This window comes from Tursiops truncatus, chromosome 9 (assembly GCF_011762595.2).
Source record: "Tursiops truncatus isolate mTurTru1 chromosome 9, mTurTru1.mat.Y, whole genome shotgun sequence".
NCBI classification, from domain to species: domain Eukaryota; kingdom Metazoa; phylum Chordata; class Mammalia; order Artiodactyla; family Delphinidae; genus Tursiops; species Tursiops truncatus.
This window is the reverse complement of record NC_047042.1, coordinates 94,701,794-94,725,432: the sequence shown is the minus strand read 5'-3', so window position 1 is coordinate 94,725,432 and position 23,639 is coordinate 94,701,794. Positions and strand designations below refer to the sequence as shown.

The window sequence follows — 23,639 nt, the reverse complement described above, 5'->3', positions numbered from 1 at the left end:
ACTGGATATGGCACCAGATGACGTGGGATTTGAATCCCAGTTCGGCAATATCTTAACTGTGTTGCCTAGAGCAAAGTCAGTTTCGTGAGCCTTGAGCGTTTGCTGCTAAAAATGATTTTAGGTCTGATTTAGTAGTTCTTAACTAGAAATGAACATTATACTCATTTGTTCATCACCACATCTTGTGATCCTTTTTAGATTCATATTAGGTTATAAAGATTTTTTTGTTTTTTTCCAATAATCAGTTCATTTTACTCTGAGTGTGCCCTGCCCCATCATCCCTCCTTTTGATTTAAGGACTGAAAAATGTCCAGCTCTTAGGTTTTTGTTTTTTCTATTTTATACTTAATTAATATTTTTATTGGATTATGATCGTAGAGTGTTATTTGTCCTATTTTTCCTATTTGGAATTTTCATGGCATTTTCTTTGTGGCTTGGATATATAGTTATTGTGATTTTTCTATGGACAGTGGAAAAGATCTATTTTCTGATTACAGTGTTTGATATACTTTACTTATTTGTACCTTAGTAATTATTTATTTTTCCATGCCCTTTATTTTCTTGGATTGAGAAAGGAGAATAGATTCTTCCACTATTGATACATAACCACCCCTGCTTTCTTTTTCTTTTCACTTACACAGTATGCCTTTGCCCGTTTTCAATCTTTTAAAGTTACTTTGTTTCAGGTGTATTATTTACACCAGACAGTTGGGTAATTTATTAGAGATGGAGAAGGGAAACAGTATGATATATGGTATCAGACAAGATTTTAAGGAAAATCTGATGCATTAGCAAAGGCTTGGTGGCAGGAAAGAAGAACCTTGGTGTGTGAGGTGGAAGAGAAGCAGGCAGGGAGGTGGCCCAGTGGGGAGTGGCTGGGGTGCTTCAGGCAGAAGGATCAGCAAAGGCTTTGATGTGACATGCAGCTGGTCATAGTGTTTCTGTGTATTTCCTGTAACCTGAGGTTTTTCCCAGAGTATTTATTTATTTAGTTAGTTATTTTTTGGCTGCATTGGGTCTACATTGCTGCACGTGGGCTTTCTCTAGTTAAGGTGGGGGGGGCTACTCTTCGTTGCGGTGCGCTGGCTTCTCATTGCGGTGGCTTCTCTTGTTGCAGAGCACGGGCTCTAGGCACGCGGACTTCAGTAGTGGCACGTGGGCTCAGTAGTTGTGGCTTGCGGACTCTGGAGCACAGGCTCAGTAGTTGTGGTGCACGGGCTTAGTTGCTCCACAGCACGTGGAATCTTCCCGGACCAGGGCTTGAACCCCTTTCCCCTGCATTGGCAGGTGGACTCTTAAACACTGCACCATCAGGGAAGTCCCTCCTAGAGTATTTTTTTCAAAAAGCTCTATGAGAATGAAATTTCATGGGTCTTAAAATGTTTAAAGATAGGTATTTGTTCAGGAGCTTGGGATGAACACGCACATACTACTATATATGACAGATAACCAACAAGGACCTACTGTATAGCACAGGGAACTCTATCCAATATTCTGTGATAACCTATATGAGAAAAGAATGTCAAAAAGAATGAATATATGTATAACTGAATCACTTTGCTGTACACCTGAAACTAACACAACATTGAAAATCAACTATACTCCAGTAAAATTAAAATTTTTTTTTAAAGAAGGGTAGTTGTTTCCTTTAAACTTAAACAGCAGTTTGACTGGATGTACTTCTGTTTACTAGGGACCTCGTAGGGATCAAGTATATTGAATGTTTCTGTAGAGAAGTCTGAGGCTAGCTTGATTCCCACCCCCTTACCCCAAAAGAATACTTCTGGGCTTTTATCTTTAAGTACCAGCGATTTTCATTAGACTTGACTCAGTATCACCATCCTATATTGTTTTTCCCCGGCATGTATGTACCCTCTCAGTCTACAGGTTTGCATCTTCCTCTAGTTTGGAAAATTTGTCTTTAATTTGTCCTTTATACTTCTTGGGAAAGCAGTTACACATGTGAAATTAAAAAAACAAAAAAGCCCCTTCCATTCCTCTTTTTCTTTCAGTCTTTTCTAATTCATTGTTAATTTCTGTTTCTTTTTGCTCATGTCTCCATCTTATCTTGCACGTTCATTCTGCTTCAAACAGCTTCCTACTTAGATTTAATTTTTGATGTTCTCTTCAGTCTCGTACTTTATCTTGTTCTGTGATCTTGTCATGTCTTCTAGAGCTCTGTATCACTTCTTTGAATGTTTTAACTTTTTCCTTAAGTTCTTTGAGTTATAGTGATGTTTCCCGTTATGATTTTCGTTTGCTTGGTGGCAACATTTTTCTGGCCACTTTTCCTCATCTGTCTTTCCAGTTACTTCCTATTCCTCTCTTCTTCCTTCCTTCCTTCCTTCCTCTCTTTCCCTCTGTCTCCTGTAACTTCTTGGTCTATTCTAGGTCCTGTGCTAGTTCCTTTTTATTAATCTTTGAATGAATCTAGCCCTCCCTCAGTTCCCAACCCCTGATTTGAAACTGGTTTATGTGGGGGCTGGGAGAGCAGGGGTAGCAGGAATTTTTTCTTGTTCACAGGAAAGTGCTTCATGATACGGGGTTGTATAGTGGAGAGTGTTTAACCTTTATGTGTTGCTGCCAGTACAGTAGAAGCTAGGAGACTGTTCACAGTTCAGTCTTGTCTACCTTCTCTACTTTGTCTCAGCAACAGAGCGTTTCCTTCGCTGACTTTGTATCTGAACCTCTGGCCACAGACCTCCTCTCAGCACCTTCCTAGACCCTACTTGAGTTTCATTGCCTTTGGCAGCTTTTGCACGCATTGGGATTGGGTGATAGATTTTGTCTAGTCTTATCTGAGATGGAGTTTCCATTTCTTTTATTCTGTTATTTGGGGAGGGGAAAGGACAGAGACTTCTCCACTCTGCTGTCTTAAAACAAGGTCATAGTTTTTTCTTTAAATCTTCCAGTAAAGCTGTTCTAGCTGACAAGAGCCTTCTTCAGAGTAATAGTTAGGATTCGGCTGCTTGACTCTTCCCATTCGTCCTTTCGTTGCTCGGTGATTTTGTTTCTGATTGTTAGTTGTTTTCCTTGCGGACTGGATCTCACTGTCTGTGGCTGGGTTTCCCAGATGGGTTAGCTGTGAACAAGCGGGGCATCACTGTGCTGTGAGGATTGTTTGTTTGGAGGGCACAGCATGGTATTGTATTTATTAAAAATATTATAGGGATCAATATTTTCATCTCAGTTCATTCCTCCCGGCTATATTGTACTTCTTTGTGCATTTATGAAGTTGCATATCTTATGAATTATTAAAACAAGCTTGAATACATCTTTTAAAAAGAGTGGGGGTAACTTTTATTTGCCTGTCGTCCCATCCGGAAGCACTGGTTTCCTTTTATTATTGAATTCTTCTTAGTGTTGCTTTTCACGTTCCAAGGATCAAAGACGTAGGGGAGAAGAAAAGTTCATGGTTCTGTACTTTGATGGGGAAAGGGGATAGTTATTTTAGTTTCTGTCATCAAGTACCAACAGTTATTTTCGAATGCACTGCAGCCCAAGAAAGGGAAACAAAACAAAAGACTACCTGCCAATGGATGAAAAAATAACAGCACGCACTGCCATGCAGTGCTTAAAATTGTTTCAAATTTACAAATACAACAATGAAACACATTTTGCATAATGAAATATTTATTTTTATCCTTCATGCTTGCAAGCTGCTATTGATTCATCCTGTTTGCAAACTGCAGCAGCAACATTTCTTTAACATGGGCCAAATGCAGTTTCCAGCTGTTGACATTAATTCTTTCTTAGGTCCTGTTACAAACTGTCATCCAACAGCGAATCTCACTGTTTTTCTTTTTGCTCTTATATTTCCATTGACTTTTTTTCTTGTTCTTATTTTCACTCATGAATAAAAGTGTTTTTCAGTGATCCTTGGTGTTTGAGATAGAGTAGAATTAATAAAAGGAATTCTTGTCTTGGTATAACTTACTGTATCATTCACCAGGTAGTTGATCAAAATTCTAATTTTGCATCCCTTTCATTGCATAATTTAAAAAAATTAAAAGTCACCTATAGGCTCCAGAATAAAGAAAAGCTATACGACTGTATATTTTAAAAATTGCTGTAGGGCTTCCCTGGTGGCACAGTGGTTAAGAATCTGCCTGCCAATGCAGGGGACGCGGGTTCGAGCCCTGGTCGGGGAAGATCCCATATGCCGCAGAGCAACTAAGCCCATGCGCCACAACTACTGAGCCTGCGCTCTAGAGCCCGCGAGCCGCAACTACTGAAGCCCACTGGCCTAGAGCCCATGCTCTGCTACAAGAGAAGCCACTGCAGTGAGACACCCTTGCACCCCAATGAAGAGTAGACCCCGCTCGCCGCAACTAGAGAAAGCCTGTGCAGCAACGAAGACCCGACGCAGCCAAACATAAAATAAATAAATTAAAAAAAAATTTTTAAATTGCTGTAATATGAAAATCTTATTTTTCTCATGTAGATTTGAGTCAAGACCTGTGCAAAAGCAATTGTGCAAAACAAAACAAAACCCCCAAGGTTGTAAAATAGTCTTCAGCTCCTTCCTTTGGGGATAACAGGTTCATACACGCAGCAGGTAAGGTAGATTTTGTTCTGGGTGCCATATTCCCTTATCATGGATGTTATTTACACAACTGCTTATCCTTGAGATTTGGTGATTCTTCTGATAGTATAAAAACAGGTAGTAGGCATCATGGGGTAAATAATTGGTTAAAAAAATTTTTTTTCTGTATGTTAGAAGTTTTGTTTCAGTCGTCTAAAATTGCTTCCTTTGGGAAGAAATAATCCAAAAAGTTGATTATTGTTTTTATTTTAGATCAAAAAGTCTGATTTTGTCTAGAGTTATAAGGGGGTAATGTGAGTAACCTAGTCTAGTTTCAGCTCATCTAGGTAGTTTTTTCTGCTCTCTCGCCTCTGGGCTTCTGTCTGAAGTGATTTCATTCCCTTCCCCTTTTTCCACATAGAGGACTCATACTTTGTAAATAGTAATAAAACATTACTATTTTTTTTTATTATTTGTGCTCTCATTTCCTGTGGTTTGCTCTCTTTTGTGCCCCAAGTGGAATTGGCCTTGTCCTCTCTGCCTGCTCCCATAGAGCTTTGCATTTACCCCAACTTAGGAATCATTTCACTGTATTACTGTATTTACCTCTCATGCCTTATTGCCCAATGCTAGAAAATATAAATTAATGGGAGCCACAAATGTAAATTTAAATCTTCTTGTAGGCACATTAAAGAAGTAAAAAGAAACAGGAAAAGTTCATCATAATACTGTCTTACTTAACCCAGTGTATTCAGAGTATTATCATTTCAACATATAACCAATGGAAAAATTGTTAATGATAAATTTTATATTCTTTTTGTACGAAGTCTTCAAAATTCAGTGTTTCTTATACTGACAGCACATCTCAGTTGAGACTAGCTGCATTTCAGATGCTCAGTTCCACAGGTGGCCAGTTGCTGCCATATTGTATAGTGTAGTTCTAGACTGTGGTGTCCTTGAGAGTTGGAACCATGTGTGATTTTTGCTGTATTTCTGGCTACCTTTGGTGCTCATTCAGTCTGTGCTTACGAATGAATAAATGAATGAATCAATGAGTGAAGAAAATATACTGGAGGGTTATTGTGTAGATAAATGTCGGAGCCCTAATAACATCAGTGCCTCCTGTCAAGAGAACTAAGGCACATTGACTAAAAAGAGGACCCAGAGTTTGGAAGGATCCTGCATTCCAGTCTATGGTAGGACAGCTGGGGGTGGGCTTCGAAGAGATAAGTTGCCAGGGATTTCTTGCAGGAGACAGTGGAAGAGGAAAATAAGACAGCGGCCAGTCTCCATCCGTGGTGCACTTTGCAGCTGCTATTCCGTGGTCCAGAGCACTTGACAGCACCTTTCAGTTCTACTCGTAGGCTAAGCTGCTCCTACCACAGTGTTGTAATCAAGTCCTGTGTGCAGCTTCAGTTTGCTGCTTAAACAGTAGATTGATACGTTGTATCAGTTGTATAAATTGATACAGTGTGGCTAGCAATTCGTTACAATGTAGTGAATCACCAATGTCCATATTCTGTGACCCAGCGCTTATCCATTTAGGTATATACGGCTGAGAAATGTTTCATATGTGCACAAGGAGGCATCTACATGATACTTGTGACGTTTTAAAAAATTAAAACCATGAAAACCGCCTACCTGTCTAATCATAGGAGATCAAACAAATATTTTTGACACATTCATTAACTCTGTACAGGAATTAAATGAATCCAGTGAACTAGATTTGTATTTCCAAATGGAAAAAGGTCAGAAATATAATGTTGAGTGAGAAAAGCAAGTTTCGGAACGCCTATTGTTTCAAAATTAAAAATAATATATCACACGATATACACAATGTTATATATTTCTCATTGATGCATATGCATGCTATATAAGTTAAAAAAAAAAAAAAAAAAAAACCCCCCAACCCCAAAAACTCTAAAGATAAATCCTATGTCCAGAATTGTGTGCACCACTAGTAAGGGGCCTGGGTACAGGTTGGGTCTTCAGAGAGAAATCTAGGGAATATAAACTTCTATAGTTTTTTTTTTTTTTTTTTTTTTTTGGTGATACAAAGTGCTGAATTATAACAATTGGCAATTCTAGATGTAGGTCACAGAGGTGTTATCTTATTCTTTGTTCTTTGATGTATTTTAAATTGTTCTCAATTTCTTTCTTATGCATTCAAGGGATCTCTGGTTCTATATTCAATTTTTTTGAAAGTAAAAATTTAGGATTAAATATGCCAGGGATATTTTTCTTTATTGCTACACACTTCATATGAATTATTTCAATCCTTTGCTGAAAAAAGGATGCACAGGTGGAGAAATATCCTTTTGATGTATACAAGTACAAAAAAGCATTTTATAACTTTGTTCTACATTTCAGGCTAGAATTTTAATCCAGATCCCTACAGGGAAATACCTAATAAACTCAGTGCCCCACTGGACCTTTTGTATCCTTGTGAGTTAAGATAAAAAAGTATTTTTAAAATCTAGAATAGCCTAAGCCTTTCAAAGATGTGTCAGCTGTGGTGTATTTCCATTCAGGTCAACAATCACTTCGGAATTCCTGTTTGTGGCTTGAGGCTTGGGGGTAACTAGGAGATTGTGAGTAATACTTAAGGGGAAGGAGGAAATGACTGCTTTAGACTTTTCAGGATACGGAAGCAGCTGGGAAATGTCCAATTGAATAAAAAAACATTCACTGTCATAGGGAGAAAGAACAATCGATGTTTTTTAAATTAAGTTATTAATTTATTGACTCTCAGCTCCAAATCCGTGCTTCACCATCTGCTCTGTGATACTGAAGCTGAGCCTTTTAAGCATTTCTCCTTTGTAGTGAGTGTGATGTTAAGCTGTGTCAACAGAGGGCGTGGGAGAGACATTTCTGGATGAAGGGGCTTCTCTTCCTGATTCCAGCATCTTCCCAGACCCTTGCAGGTGGCTTCATAGGGAATCCCAAGGCCAGCACCTCCCTGTGAATGGTGTCCCCTCCTCCACACTTCAGAAGGAGGATTTCCCACCATCGAGGCCTTTCCAGTGTTGTCTGCTTCCTAGATCTGGTCTTGCTCTATTCTTTACCTCACCACCTCCACCCGCTGTTACTCCAACCCCTGTTATTAATTTTCTCACATTCAAATTACTTTCACATATTACTTTCTCTGTTTGAATTACTGCATGGTATCTCCTGATGGGAGCCTGATGGATACGGAAGGCAAACTGTGTTTCCTCCAGTATGCTAAGATCAATACAAATGACTTTGATATTTAAAAGATCTCTTAGGATCTCTTCAACCCTGTTCTTCATTTTCTTTTAGTAAGACATGAAGCTAGTTCTGTGAATGGGTCACTAGACGTGAACATCTTCTGTGGCTCTTACCGGGTATTTTACTGCGTTGGAAAAGTGTGTGCATTATTGTTCCTGAGGAAGTTGATGTTTGAGGTTCTTACACTTTAAGCTCATGTTGTTTCATTGTTTATACGTCACTTTGCTTTATTGGGTCAACTCATATGCACAGTGGAGGATTTCTGGTGTAACAAAAATAATGTGCACTCTGTTACCAAGTGAATCCAGGTTCTAATTCTGACTTCACTGTTACAAAAATTCTAGTTCTAACTCCATAACACACAAGTGAAAAATCTTATTTTCTAAATTAAGGTTCACACTCTGAAGCCCACAAGAAAATTTATGTAACTTGGGGCAAATAACTATGTGACTTTGAGCTCATTTCCTTGTCTGTAAATAGGAAATAAAATGCAAGCCTTTGAGTTGTTGTAAGATTAATTATGTGGTAGTAAAGCACCAATAGCAGTGTGTAAATGATCCCATTTGTCTGCTTCCTTGCCAGTATTTGATATAAAATCACCATATTTTATTTCAGCCATTTTGATAAGGATGTAGTGTTATCTTGTGGTTTTGAGTTTCTCTGATAACTAATGATGTTTAATACTTTTTCCTGTGCTTATTTGTCATCTCTATAGCCTCTGTTTTCCTTTTAAAAATTTCCTGAAAATAACATTTCTTGTAATTTTCTTACAAGTTTCTGGGGGAAAACAAAAACAGGAAAAAAAAATGACCTGTTTCAGGTTTTTCTTTTGGTATTTGCCATAGCAATTGCATCTGAGCTTTCAAATCTGGGTTTCTTTGCCAGAAGTTATTTCACATATTCAGAGTTACCCCAGGTCCTTTCTAATATTTTGGTTTCATGTTTCCTTTGATTTAGGAATAACCCAAACAAACAAACAAACAAGGAAACCCAAACTCAAGCCCAAACAATAAAACTGCTCTGAACAACACTTACTAACATCACATCTATCCTATAAACTGTATTTCGTGTTTTAAGTTTTCATTAAACTTTTTTGATAATGCCTTTAATTTTTCTCTACCATTAGTATAAAATATTTCCACTCTACAGAGACCCCTGGAGGCAAATCCAATGTGGAGAAAAGTGAGAGAAGAGCTATTGGATCTTTACGTGTCTCATTGTAAGGAGAACGGCAGGCCCATAGGGTTATAATATAAATGGGACAGCAAAATGTGAAGGATGATAGAGGGCCAAGAATAGCAGGAAATATTTTATGGAATGTGGCCAAGCATTGGACAAAACTACAGTAGAGGGAATAGTAAACAGTTGTAAACAGTACCAGTGTTTGTCAGTTGCTCAAGACAGGAAACTGAGGGTCATCTCTGATTCCTTTTGCACCATCCTCCACATCCAAGTCTCTCAGCCGATCCAGTCACTTTCAACTCCCAATGTATGTTGAAGTACATCCAAGTTTCTCTGCCTTAGGTGCTGCAACTCTAGTCTAAGCCACCTTCTCCCCTGGTCACTGCAGGTCTCCTAACTAATGTCATTAATTACACTCTTGTCTCCCTCTAATCTGTTCTCAATGTAAAAGGAAGAAAGTTTTTTAACACAGAGGTCAGAGTAGAACACTCTGAAACTTAAAACCCATCATGGCTTCATTTTATACTTGAGCTCGGTTCTGTACCGTGGCCTGCTTAATATGGTTCTTGACTGCCTCTCAGTTTTATCTCTTAAAGCTATTCGCTTATCTAACTAAACTGCAAAGCAACTGGCTTTCTTTTAATTATTTTTTTAAAAAAAGCTTTTTCGTGCCCTGATAAGTCATGTTTTAAAGAGTAAGGTTAATTCACCTCTAAGAATGTCCCCAGATAAAACTTACAAACTAAGAAATGTGGTAGTAAGGCATTTATTCATCCCCTTGAAGCTCTTTAAGTGTGCTTTGTTCCACCTGGTTATAACTCTTGGCCTAAAGAAGCCCTAGTATGAATTGTTGGGTAATTATCTCTTGCTTTTAACATCCAGTGATTATTCTTTTCATCTATTTCTAGAAATATTATCTCTAATTCCTCTCCCCTTATTCTTACTAATAGCTGTCAAACAGTCCTCCCCCAAAACTATTTTTTTTCCTAACCAGGAAGAAGAATTAGCTTGACTCTGCTAAGTTAGAAAAGGAGTGTAGTTAATTATAAAATTATAATATGTGAAATTCTTACATTAGTTGGTAGTAAAAATATGTAATTTTTTCTGTTTCTAGTTTTTCTGTATTAAGCCCCAATTGCTGAAATTATCCTATCATTACTATTTAGATTTAATGATTATTGTTTAAAAGAATAGGTTTGTTTGCTAGAAACTCAGTAAATTGCGTTAAAATATTTTGTCAAAGGTACTTGGAAAGGTACAAATATGATCCGATTAGGTATTTTTTTCTTCTATCTCTACAAAATAAGATAAATGTATCACTTGTGTAACAAATATCTGATTTTAACACATTTTCACTATTGATAGATGCAAAAATAAATCTCTCTATTGAAATATGTCTTGCCTATAAGTTCTGAGATCTGATACCACTGATCCATAAAAAAAAAAAAAAGGAGGGCTTCCCTGGTGGCGCAGTGGTTGAGAGTCCGCCTGCCAATGCAGGGGACACGGGTTCGTGCCCCAGTCCAGGAAGATCCCACATGCCGCGGAGCGGCTGGGCCCGTGAGCCATGGCCGCTGAGCCTGCGCGTCCGGAGCCCGTGCTCCGCAACGGGAGAGGCCACAACAGTGAGAGGCCCACGTACCGCAAAAAAAAAAAAAGGAGAGGTGAAGGAATTCTGGTGCTGAATGAGCAGGCAGAGGAGGTCAGTTGGTTCCATGGCTTCTGCCTTCTTCCATTACGTAACACATTTGCATCAACAAAGTGAGTTTTGTTTAAAAGCTCTTACTTTTGCCAAGCAAACCAGCCACCGTCATTGCCCTTTTCTTCTATTCCAGCTCTTCTTGGTAGTTCTGGGCATTTAATTATTTTTGCTCATTCATAGACATCTGCCACATCTCATTTTGTCACTGCCGCTTTACCAGTGTTTTTACATTATGAAATGAATTGAGCTAATAATAGAAGTTGTCATTTTTCATGTTCCCTGTCTATGGTGGTATCTTTAATGCTGTTTTCTCATCTGTCCTGGGAGATGATGGGAGCTATCAGCACACAGTCGGAAAGACCTGACTTTGACTGTTGTCACTAGTGGCAATAATTTAGTTATGGGGTCTCAAAACGAGTAGGAGGCACAAATAGAGGGTGTGGGATCATGCTGGAAGATTACGTGGAATATCATAGATATTAATACATGTACAGATGGTAGGAGAGATCTTATTGAGAATTCAAAAAGTCTAAGAGGATAAGATGATAGGTTTGCATCTGGGATAGATTGGAAGGCTATTTATTTATACACATTTGTTGGAGTATAATTGCTTCACAATGCTGTGTTAGGTTCTGTTGTACAACAGAATGAAGCAGCCATATGCATACATATGTCCCCATATCTCCTCCCTCTTGTGTCTCCCTCCCACCCTCCCTATCCCACCCCTCTAGGTGGTCACAGAGCACCGAGCTGATGTCCCTGTGCTCTGCAGCTGCTTCCCACAAGCTATCTATTTTACATTTGGTAGTGTATATATGTCAATACTCCTCTCACTTTGCCCCAGCGTGCCCTTCCCCCCGACCTCCGTGTCCTCAAGTCCGTTCTCTATGCCTGCATCTTTATTCCTGCCCTACCACTAGGTTCGTCAGTACCATTTTTTTTAGATTCCATATATACATGTGTTAGCATACGGTATTTGTTTTTCTCTTTCTGACTTACTTCACTCTGTACAACAGACTCTAGGTCCATCCACCTCACTACAAATAACTCAATTTTGTTCCTTCTAAGGCTGAGTAATATTCCATTGTATCTATGTATATAAGAGGACACATCTTCTTTAACCATTCATCTGTCGATGGACATTTAGGTTGCTTCCGTGTCCTGGCTATTGCAAATAGTGCTGCAGGTGAGCATTGAGGTACATGTCTCTTTTTGAATTACGGTTTTCTCCGGGTATATGCCCAGTAGTGGGATTGCTGGGTCATATGGTAGTTCTGTTTTTAGTTTTTTAAGGAACCTCCATACTGTTCTCCATAGTGGTTGTATCAATTTACATTCCCACCAACAGTGCAGGAGGGTTCCCTTTTGTCCAGACCCTCTCCAGCATTTATTGTCTGTAGATTTTTTGATGATGGCCATTCTGACCGGTGTGAGGTGATACCACATTTCAGTTTTGATTTGCATTTCTGTAATGATGAGTGATGTTGAGCATCTTTTCACGCATCTCTTGGCCATCTGTATGTCCCCTTTGGTGAAATGTCTATTTAGGAATTCCGCCCATTTTTTGATTGGGTTGTTTGTTTTTTTTTTATATTGAGCTACATGAGCTGTTTGTATATTTTGGAGATTAATCCTTTGTCCATTGATTTGTTTGCAAATATTTTCTCCCATACTGAGGGTTGTCTTTTCGTCTTGTTTTGATTTCCTTTGCTTTGCAAAAGCTTTGACGTTTAATTAGGTCCCATTTGTTTATTTTTGTTTTAATTTTCATTACTCTAGGAGGTGGGTCAAAAAAGATCTTGCTGTGGTTTATGTCAAAGAGTGTTTTTCCTATGTTTTCCTCTACGTTTTATAGTGTCTGGTCTTACATTTAGGTCTTCAATCCATTTGGAGTTTATTTTTGTGTATGCTGTTAGGTAGTGGTCTATGGAAGGCAATTTAGCTGGGACATAAGTTGCTTTGTTAATTCACCTGACATTGGTAGCTAGGTGGAATGTAGTTTCTGGGTGATAGTCTTGCTTTTAAATTGGAATTTTCGAGAATAGCGATGAGCAGTCTGCCTTACAGCTGGATATGGTGGGACTCTGGGCAGCCTGCCGAGGTGTACGTGGTCCTCCGATTTGGGCATTGGGAGTGATTTTTGCTGAGTAGGGGATATTTGCCATTGTCTGTGGATATTTTTGGTTGTCACATCTCAGGTATGACTGGCATCTAGTGGGTAAGGCCAAGGACACTGCTGAACATCCTACAATGTACTGGACGATCCCTTACAGCAAAGGCCCAGATTGTGAATAGTAGCAAGGTTGAGCAACCCTGTGTTTATAACCAACACCAACAAAGGTCTGTTATATGTTTCCTTATTCCCTGTGGATTGAGTAGGCATATTTGCCATCTTGTCCCTAAAGAATGGCCAGTCTTTAGTAGAAATTTAATGATTGAGAATGCACTCAACCCTAATTATTCCTAACAGCTCACATTAGGACAGACTTGCGTGTGCTATAGCTTAATTCACAAGACCCTGTTTTTCTGCGCTGCTTCCCTCTTGGCAGTTTTTACACATGATGAGCTTTACTCATCTTTAAGAAAATTTTCCCCGTGCCATTTTAGGATAGACGGGCAGTTTGATGTTTGGTTGTTTTTAAGATTTCTTAGTAATGAGGTATTTAGTGTCACTAAGTGTTAAGGTGGTACCTGATTGTAGACTTCATAAAGAGCATCAAAGATGACTAAATGTCACACTTTATCTCCATAGCACATAACTAGGAGAGGAGGAGGTGGAAGGTGGTAGACAGAAGGGGTAATAGAATTTACACAGCAGCATATACCTAAAGGTAATAAAAGTTTTTCGTTGCATGGCGTGAACTAGCCCGTTGGGGCTAGCACGGCACTATGCATGTAGATGCTCAATATAAACACCATTTGCTTTTTATTTGAAATGAGGATAATTCTGTGTTACTGACTTAACTAAAATTTAAAGAGTATTCCACTCACGGTTTGTGGGGTGTTACATATAATGTGAGCTCTCTTAATAATTGCACATAAGTATACTGTAAATTAAACCTTTCGTCTAAAACTGTGAAAGAGTTATCTAAACAGCAATTAATTATGCATCTTGGTACTCCTGTGAGCAAAGTAAATTGTTGCTGTCTCTTTCAGAGAGCACATATTTCCACGAAAGGCTTTGAATGAAAGTTTTTCCCCATGAAATAACATCCCCATAGAGAAAGCATGCTAATCCGTCTGTTAACCATGTCCACGGACTGACTAATTTGGATCATAATCAAGGCTTTGCAGGTGAGAGTGTCTACGCATAATAAGCCAACTACCTACAAAAATATATACCTCCTTTTAAGGCCTTGATGCAGTATAGACTTGAGACATAATAAGGTCGTATTCTCCAACCAAGAGGAAGATTCTGTGTCTTTGAAGTAGAAATTAATATTTGGATTAGTTAAGGCTCCTTCAGTTTCAAATGACAGAGAACCCAACTCAAACTGGCCTGAGCCAAAGAAGGGCACTTGTTAGCGCTTGTATAGGGTTGGCCAAAAAGTTCGTTCGGGTTTTTATAACATCTTATGAAAAACCCGAACGAACTTTTTGGCCAACCCAATAATTAAAAAGGCTATTGCTAGGACTATGGGGACTCAAACAGTACTCTTGTCTCCTAGTTTTACCTTCCTGTATTGGCTCCATGCTCTGGGCTGTTATGATAGCCCATCATAGATCCAAGCTTACAGTCTCTCAGGTGGCAGGACAGCAGAAAAGGGAACCTGGGAAAGTCTCCCTAGGTTTCATTACCTTTGATTGGATCACATCTCTGTCTCTGAATCAGTGCCCCCAGGCAGGAGATGTAACAGCATGAACTGAGCCATGTGCCAAATCTGAATTTGGGTGTAGATTTAACGCCACTTACGGGCTGCGAGTGCAAGAGCGGTGTTCCCTTGAAGAAAATTAGTTACGCAAAAAATGAAGCTTTGTCCTAACCCTGTCCTCTTCGGCAGGAGTACCACTGCAACCATTCCCTGTGCTTAAAATTGTGTAAATGTAAAAATCAATATCTTTATTCCTGTATATATAGTTAATAGTATCTTAGATGTATTTTTCCCTTGTTTTTATCGTTGACCAATATATTTAACACTCCCCACGCGTGAAGGTCTCCAAGGAAGATCCTGTAACTTCTCTTTTAAATCACAGAAATATCCTAAACAGGCATTCTGTTTTTTATGAAGAATTTAAGAAATACTAAAAGTGAACACCTAAATGTGTTTAAGGATAATAGTTCATTAAAGGAAACCTTCCATGAGTCCTTATACAAAATATATTTCTTATTAGGCTTCATGATATGGTTGAAGTTTTAACATGGCAGAGAATACTTACAGGTCAATGTTTTTAAGCAAGGGATATTTCTGGAAGAATTAATTGATTTAGACCTTCTTGGCTGCCGTAAGTATAAAATATGAAGTACAGCTTTATATTAGCATTGTCCCTAGTGATGAAAATTGGTTAAAAACACTTATCTTCACTGAAAAATGGGTTAAAGACTTAAATGTAAGACCTGAAAGTGTAAAACTCCTAGAAGGAAACATAGGGGAAAAGCTTCTGGACACTGGTCTTGGCAATGATTGCATAGACCTGATGTCAAAAACCAAACAAAGCAAAATTAGATAAATAGGGCCATATCAAACTAAAAAGCTTCTGGACAGCAGAGGAAATGAGCAGGAGTGAAAAGGCAATCTACAGAATGGGAGAAAATATTTGCAAGCCTTATATATAATAGGGGATTAATTTCCCAAAATGTAAGTATCTCCGACAACTCATTATCCAGAAAAAAAATCAAATAACCCAATTAAAAATTGGATAAGGAACTGAATAGACATTTCTTCAAAGAAGACCTGCAAATGGCCAACAGGTATATGAAAAGATGCTCAACGTTACTAATCATTAGGGAAATGCAAATCAAAACCATAATGAGATACCTCTTCAAACCTCTTAGTTTGGCTATTATCAAAAAAAAAAAAAAGACAGCAGGTATTCGTGAGGAGGTGGAGAAACTCAAACCTTACTTTGCTGTTGGTAGGAATGCAAAACAGTGCAGCCGCTATGAGAAAGAGAATAAAAAGTTAAAATAGAGTTACCATATGACCCAGCAATCCCACTTCTGGCTGTTTATTCAAAAGAATTGAAGTTAGATGCTTAAAGATACAGCTGCACTTCCATGTTCACTGCAGCACTGTTTAAGATAACCAAGATCTGGAAATAACCTAAATGTCCATTGATGGATGAATGGAAACAGGGAATACACAGATAATGGAATATACAGATAATGGAATATTATTCAGCCTTAAAAAGGAAGGAAATCTAGCAATATGCAACAACATGGGAGAAACTGAAGGACATTATACAATATGAAAGAAGCCAGTCCCAGAAAAACAGATTACTTCATGATTCCCCTTATATGTGAAATTTAAAACAGTTAAACTCAGGGAAGCAGAGGATAGAACAGTGGTGGCCATGGGCTCGGGGCAGGGGCAGATGGGGAGTTACTGTTCAACAGAAGTCAAGTTTCAGTTACGCTAGATGATTAAGTTCTAGAGATCTGCTGTACAATGTTGTGCCTGTAGTTAATGATACTGTATTATTCACTTAAATTTTAACAGGGTAGATCTCATGTTATGTGTTCTTACTGCAATAAAAATAAAACAAAAGACAAACCACTTAACCTCTGTAATGCCTGATAGTGAACTTTCTGATATCCGAGTAGTTGTGTCTGCCCTCACATGTTTAATAAGTCATTATCACTTCTTAATAAAGAATGTGATGTGTACTTGTTGGTAGACTATTTCTGAGGCTAGTCCAGAAGGTACCCCCCCCCTTTTTTTTTTCCAGCCACACTAGCTCTTATGGGTAGAAGAATAGAAGTTGGGAATTATGTGGTTTACTGTTGTTTCTAAAGCAGGGAGAGAATCCTGGCTTAAAGCAGTAATAGCGATAGACTAGATTGATTTCAGGTACACAAAGACTGATTATATCTTTGGAGTACTAGGGAAGAAGGACCTGTGTTAGGAGTAAACAGGATCTGGCTAACTGGAGGTGTTTAGCTGTCCAGGAATTCTGTAAGACATCTTCTACATAAGATTCTGGATCTTTGCTTTCCTCCAGATTAATGTAGGCACCTTCAACTCAATCCTGACCAAGTCTGTCAAAATATTTGATTTCTTCTCCTAATAATGGGATTGGATCTGAAATTATTCTTGTTACCTTATGTGTATTTTCCTTTTTAGTTATTATTACTGGTTTTAAAATTGTAATTACAATATAATTCATATTTCTTGTAAAAATATTTTTAGCAGCACAGTGTTTAATGTAAGAGTGAAAAAGTGTCTTCCATGATCCCATGCCTATTCCTTATGAATAATCAAGGTTAAAGAGTTCATTGTGTGCAACACAGAAGTGGTCTTGGATTAGCAAACTAAGAAGACATGATAGGCTTTACGCAACACTAAGTTTACTTAGCTTTAAGGAAGAGTTTCAAGACAGGTAATAAATAATGATTGTTAACAAAAATAGTGAACGTCTAGTTACTTCCCAGGAGTGACTTTCAAACATTCTGGTCACTCCTAGTTTGGTATGCTTCTGACCAGGAAGACATTGATTCTCGGGTGTCTTGAGCTGTTGTGCCTTGCTGTTTTTAGGAGCTTCCTCAGGGTGTAGGTCTAGCATCCTTTCTCCAGTGTGGGTGCATCTTATTAATGCTGATCACTGATTACTTGGATAAGCATTCTTGACATAGTAACCTTGGTACAATTCTTAGTTTTATTGAATTAGGCATATTTCTATGTATTCTCTGAGTTGTTGTTGCAAGGAAGATTTGACCTAAAGTTTTAAATAACATATCTTATAAGAGATAACATATAAATACATATAAGAGCTACTTTTTTTTTAATGGTTCCTTACAAGGGCCTTGATATATTTTACCAGTATTTAAGTGATGACCATTCAAGTTTGCTAACAGCTTTTTCAGGATTACATATGATATCACAGTGACTATCCTTGTACATACGCCCTTGTGAATTTGGGCAAGTTTTATAGAGGCTACCTAGCATTTCTGGATCAAAGGACATACACATTGAAATTTTTATAAATCTGCCAAACTGTCTCTCAAAATTATAATTTTATCAACTGCATGTAAGAGAATATGTTTCCCCATGCTACTTCCTTCTGGTTTTATCTTTGTTGTCTCTCTCCAGTTCCTGAAAAATTTTGTGAGCTTGGTAAAATATATATAATACTCTATTTTGCATTGGAATCAGCACACTTGGGATTAGATCAGTCATAGTACTAATAAGTGGCTGATCCAGATTGGAATCAAAGTCCTTTATGTCTAGTGTTCTTTCAGTTGACTGACACTGAAAAATGTTTCTTTGATTTTACTTTATTTTTTCTTACATCTTAATACTTGGAACCAATATCATAGTCTACTTTTCAGAAAGTCAAATCATTTCTGTCCAGCTTTATTCAACAGAAATTAATGAACTAACCAATTAACCTCTGATTGTGAGTGGAGCTCTTCATTATTTGTCAGTAACAGTAACTTATGCGAGGTTAAAAAAAAATTAGTTTCAGATGTATTTAGCATGCTTATTGGTAGTACCAATATATAAAGTTGATGTAGAGATTTTAATGTATTTTAGTCTTCAATTGTTTATCAGCCTGATCCATAGTAAATAACTATTCAAGCATTGAAACTGTAGTATTTGATAAATCTGCAAACATTTTGCTGTATGAGCCAATGACATTTTTACATTAAAGATAACTCATGCAGTAACTTCTTTTCATTAAAGCGTGGGACAATTTAAATGATGATGGAGTGAACATATTTTTGAGGCTGATTCGTGATTTATCAAAAATATCCTATTTGAGAGTGTCCTCTACTACTGATTTTTTTAGTTGGTCTCTTTCATTAATAGTCATTTGTTTACTCAGCTTTCAAATTGCTACCAATGAATTCATGCCAACATTATGTAATACATGCTTGAAATTTTGTTTTCCAAATGCAATTTTATTTAAGTACATGGAAAATATTTCATTAATAAGATTTAAAAGTGGTAGAGTATATCTTTTTTGTTAAGCTTTATTGACAACAAAACAAAATAGTTTTAGGGACAGACTGGAGCTTGTGTTTTCTTTCAGATGGATTGCACCACAATCCCAGCTTCTAGGTAATACAAGAGTGGTCCACAGATTTCATCATGGTTATTTTAACTCTTTTATTCATTTAAAACAGGAATAGATGTGGACAAATTTACTTCCTAAGACTTAGGTATTTCTCTTTTATTAAAACTGCTCTAAAAATACCAGTTTAAGTCTGGGTGTGAGAAATAACAGGCAGGAGAAAACAATTTTGGATTATCAAAGTAACACTGATTTTAGCTGAACTAGAGTTAATAATACACAGTTTTACAGATTTGTCCACTGAAATTGTTTCCTGTCCCAGTCCTCCCATCATGTTTCATTGCTTCTGTCATAGCCCTCATCAATGTCTACAGTGCAATGTATATATGTGCTTCTCTTTCTCCTTTTTCCACAATAGTGTGAGTCTGGAGAACTAGTTCTTTCTGTTATTCATCTTTCTATTCTGTTTAGGGCCTGCCACGTGATAGGTATAAATGTTGAATTCAACTGATATTTGTAAAATAATATGGTGCGAAAACATGACAAGTCATTCTATTTGATAATCCTTTGCCACTACTTCTAGATTTTCATTTTACTTCAGTGAATCAATTTTACATAAAAAGATCTTACATAAAAAGATACAACAGACTTGTTAATGTTGTTTACAGAGAAATGTATTATATACTCTGAGGGTAATTACAGTTTACCATCTGTTTCTTTTTTTTTTTTTTTTTTTTTTTGCGGTACACGGGCCTCTCACTGTTGTGGCCTCTCCCGTTGCGGAGCACAGGCTCCGGACACGCAGGCCCAGTGGCCATGGCTCACGGGCCCAGCCGCTCCGCGGCATGTGGGATCTTCCCAGACCGGGGCGCGAACCTGTGTCCCCTGCATCGACAGGCGGACTCTCAACCAGTGCGCCACCAGGGAAGCCCCCATCTGTTTCTATTTATTAGTCTTTTCCATCTCCCTATTCATTTGTTCTACAGCATCTTTTGTATGTGAGATTATCTCTCCATTTAGCTTTTGATGTTTTTGAACTTTTAGTTTTTGGTATTAAGGAAATATGCAGACTATTTTGTGATCTTCTGCAGGTTAAGTTTGTGGTATAATTTGAATTTGGGTTCCTTTCCTTAAAGGGAAATACGTGTTGTCGGTAATGGGTAAAATGAGATGTCCCTCTTAGATATCTTGTAAAAACTCTTATTTTTGTTTTGCACTTTTGAAGGACCTTAGGCTTTTCTTTTCTAGAAAAACAATGCTTTTTAGACTTTATTTTCATTCTAACAGGAATGGAGAAAGAGGACTAATGAATGCTTTAGTCTGTTGAATGCTTACTATGTTCCAGTATTGTGATGAGCACTATTATAATTATTAAGTCATTAATTGCTTAATACCTCTGTCAAAGGTGATACTATTACCATTTACAGTTGAAGAAGCTGAAGCAAAAAAGGGATTTCTTTTTTTTTTTTTCCCACTTGGCCTCTGTTTTATTTCTGATACAATATAGGACAGAAAACTATTTCCCGTATATCATTGATTAGTGGAAAATTCTTTGGGACCTTTACTCATGACAGTACGGTCAATTAACTAAATTTTCCAATATTCCACCTGTTATAAAACACCTAGAAATTTGGAGGTAGATTTTATAAACACTCTTTTAAATGTGTAGCTGAATTTGCAAAAAGGGAAGGTGATCTCATAAGTGCAATAAAATGAGGAAGTAGCTCAAAAAAATACAGTTGTCTCTCGGTATCCGTGGGAGATTGGTTCCAGGAACCCCTGAGATACCAACATCCGCAGATGCTCAAGTCACTAATATAAAACGGTGCAACACAGGAATTCAGCTCCTTCCACAGATTCAGCCGGGGACCAAATTTGAAACCTTTGGGTATGGAGGGCCGATTATAGTTTATTTCTTCTGAAACTGCTGGTGTCCAAGGTCTTTGCTGATGTTTATGACCTAATGGTTGGTTTTAACAGCTCTGTGGGGACAGAGGCAAGGCTTTGGTCTGTTCAGGGTGAGGAATTAGAATCTTAGACATCTCAGCATTCACTCTTATATTGCCCAGGATTAAAAAAAAAAAAGTTTGATTAGAAACTATTAGATAAAGGATATATTTTTTTAAATAAAGGGATGAATTGATGCTAAGATACTGACCATTTCTAGGAAAATTAGAAATTAGAGAAGTAACAAACACAAAAATAGTAGACAATGGACTAAGAAAATTTCAAGGAATGATTGACCAGCAGCATCAAATCCTAGGATGATACTAGGGGAAAAGCACGGTAAGCCAAGAGATAAAAAGGCCCAGTTAGAGAGGCAGCTGGGGCTCTTTTGCCTTATCTGATTATCTTAGTGCTTCCCAAGTTTCAGTCAATTTTGTACCAACTTCTCAATTTTTACAGTCATATATATCTAGATTATTAGTTACTTCATACTTTAAAATAAACTTATGATGTTATGCTTATTATTTATTTATTTTTATTTTTTTTTGTGGTACGCGGGCCTCTCACTGTTGTGGCCTCTCCCGTTGCGGAGCACAGGCTCCGGGTGTGCAGGCTCAGCGGCCATGGCTCACGGGCCCAGCCGCTCCGCGGCATGTGGGATCTTCCTGGACAGGGGCACGAACCCGTGTCCCCTGCATTGGCAGGCGGACTCTCAACCACTGCGCCACCAGAGAAGCCCTATGATTTATTTTTAAAAGAAATCTTCCATATCACAGTAAAATATGGAAACCCTTAATACCTGCCATAAATAGAAAATTTCTATAAAAATTAATAAAATAAGGGAGCAAGGGACTTGCCTGGTGGTCTCGCTTGTGTGTGTGATGTGTAGGATCATTTTCAGTACCAGCAGTGTCACTGGCTGAATGTGAAATGATCCAAGGAGGGGAGCGTGAGTGTGTGTGTGTGCATGTGTGTGTCTGAGTGCCTTTTAACGTTCAGCCTTTGAAAGATACTGCTCTAAGCTTCCTATATTGAAATATTCTTTGTTTTTTTTCTTTTTGAAGCTCTTTTAAGAGCCTGTGCTGATGGAGGTGCCAACCGCTTATATGACGTCACGGAAGGAGAGAGGGAAAGGTATGCTTTCTTTCAGCCAGTGTCTGTTATATCAGTTCTGCTCTTGAGCTTGCTTTTTCTCTTCTTAGTGAATGGTGACTGTTCATTTTCCTTCAAATTCTTTTTACAGAAAACCACCTCAGGGAGAGAGCTGCTTAACCATGTTGTATTATTTCTTTGCTTTGAATGGTATCTGCAAGTAGAAATAGGCCAATCTTATTCTTACTGAAAATAAAAAAACATTCTACTATTTCACAGTCTCATGAAGTAGCATTATCAGATATCGATATTTGTGAGGACTTTGAACATTGACTAAAATAATGGTAATTTGAGTTTTTATTCAAACAGTTTAAAGGAATACAAACTGATCTCATATAAAAGATATATACTGCTGTAGAAGGTTCAAGATTTTTATATTAGCATCGAGTAAAACTCAGTGTAATTTATCTTACTTCTGAGTTATGCATACATATATTTTAAAGAGATAAATAATTTATTTCTTAATGATTTGTTATCTGTGCTCTCTGGTTTTCCTGATCTTTGCATGGTGAGCTATTTTTAGATGTGAGAATACATTTGATGAAAGCACAGTTTAAATCTAGCTCATTGCCAGTATGTGTGTAGTTCATCCTCTTGGCAAACACAAGAATTTATAGTCTAGATATAAGTAGACTAGCTATGAAATTTAGTTCTACTTCTACCATATGTGTTATTCAATGTACTGAAATGTTTATAGTTTGAGAAATCACCTCCTTGCTGCAAAAAATAAAAATATTTGATGCAGCATACTGTAGCTGTGAGTTTAAATACATGTATTTTGAAATGATGTAAAATGCATCTTTATGGCATCAAAATTTTTACTTCACGTTTTTAATATTGGAGCTGTTATTTTGAGAGCAGCTGGTTGCCCATAGGAGAAAGGCATGAGATTGGGCATGTCTGGATGCATTATCAAAGAATATAGCCACAGTGACAGCTAGGAAGACAATTTAAATTCTTAACATTTTGTGCGTCTTTATTTTATTTTATTTTATTGTTTTTAAATTCTTTTTTGCGGTACGCGGGCCTTTCACTGCTGCGGCCTCTCCCGCTGCGGAGCACAGGCTCCGGACACGCAGGCGCAGCGGCCATGGCTCACGGGCCCAGCTGCTCCGCGGCATGTGGGATCCTCCTGGACTGGGGCACGAACCCGTGTCCCCTGCATCGGCAGGCGGACTCTCAACCACTGCGCCACCAGGGAAGCCCCTGTGCGTCTTTATTTTTAAACTTTATGGATTCCTCTGACTGTATTCTTGAAGACTTGACATGGACAGTGTGTGAAAAAATACTCAAGTATGTGTATAGAAGTGTCTGGGCCAGTTGCTTCAGAGAGGAGCATAATGGCCATGTGGGCAAGATATGAATTGGGGGCTGTTTGTTTCATGCCTATAGGCTGCTTAGTGGCCAGCAATCTGGTACTGAGTGCTTCTTCTCTTTGTGATGGGTGTAGCTCATGAACATAATTACATGAACCAGAGCTGTGAAAGGGTATTAACACTGTACTTCCCAGCTCTTCCTTGATCATAAGAACCATCTAGAATGCCTATGAAAAAATAGATTTCTGTACTGATTAATTTTATTGGATTGGGCTGGCCACTAGTGAGAAATACAACATCCAACATGTTTACTCGCATCTGAAAGTAGTGTACATTGCCGGATCTGGGAATGGGTGCCATTATTTTTGGCCCAAATTTCGAAATAATCATTTCT

The 23,639-nt window shown here is 38.0% G+C and overlaps 1 protein-coding gene across 6 annotated transcripts in view; it reads left to right on the top strand.

The window, feature by feature from the left end:
* The window catches only part of TPK1 (thiamin pyrophosphokinase 1), a 332,319-nt gene that overhangs the window by 96,060 nt on the left and 212,620 nt on the right, over positions 1-23,639 (top strand). For all 6 annotated transcript variants that reach the window (XM_073810031.1, XM_073810036.1, XM_019933883.3 and 3 more), the window contains one exon: positions 21,842-21,911. In XM_073810031.1, coding sequence (XP_073666132.1) covers positions 21,842-21,911 — 70 coding nt within the window. The remainder of the gene's footprint in view (positions 1-21,841; positions 21,912-23,639) is intronic.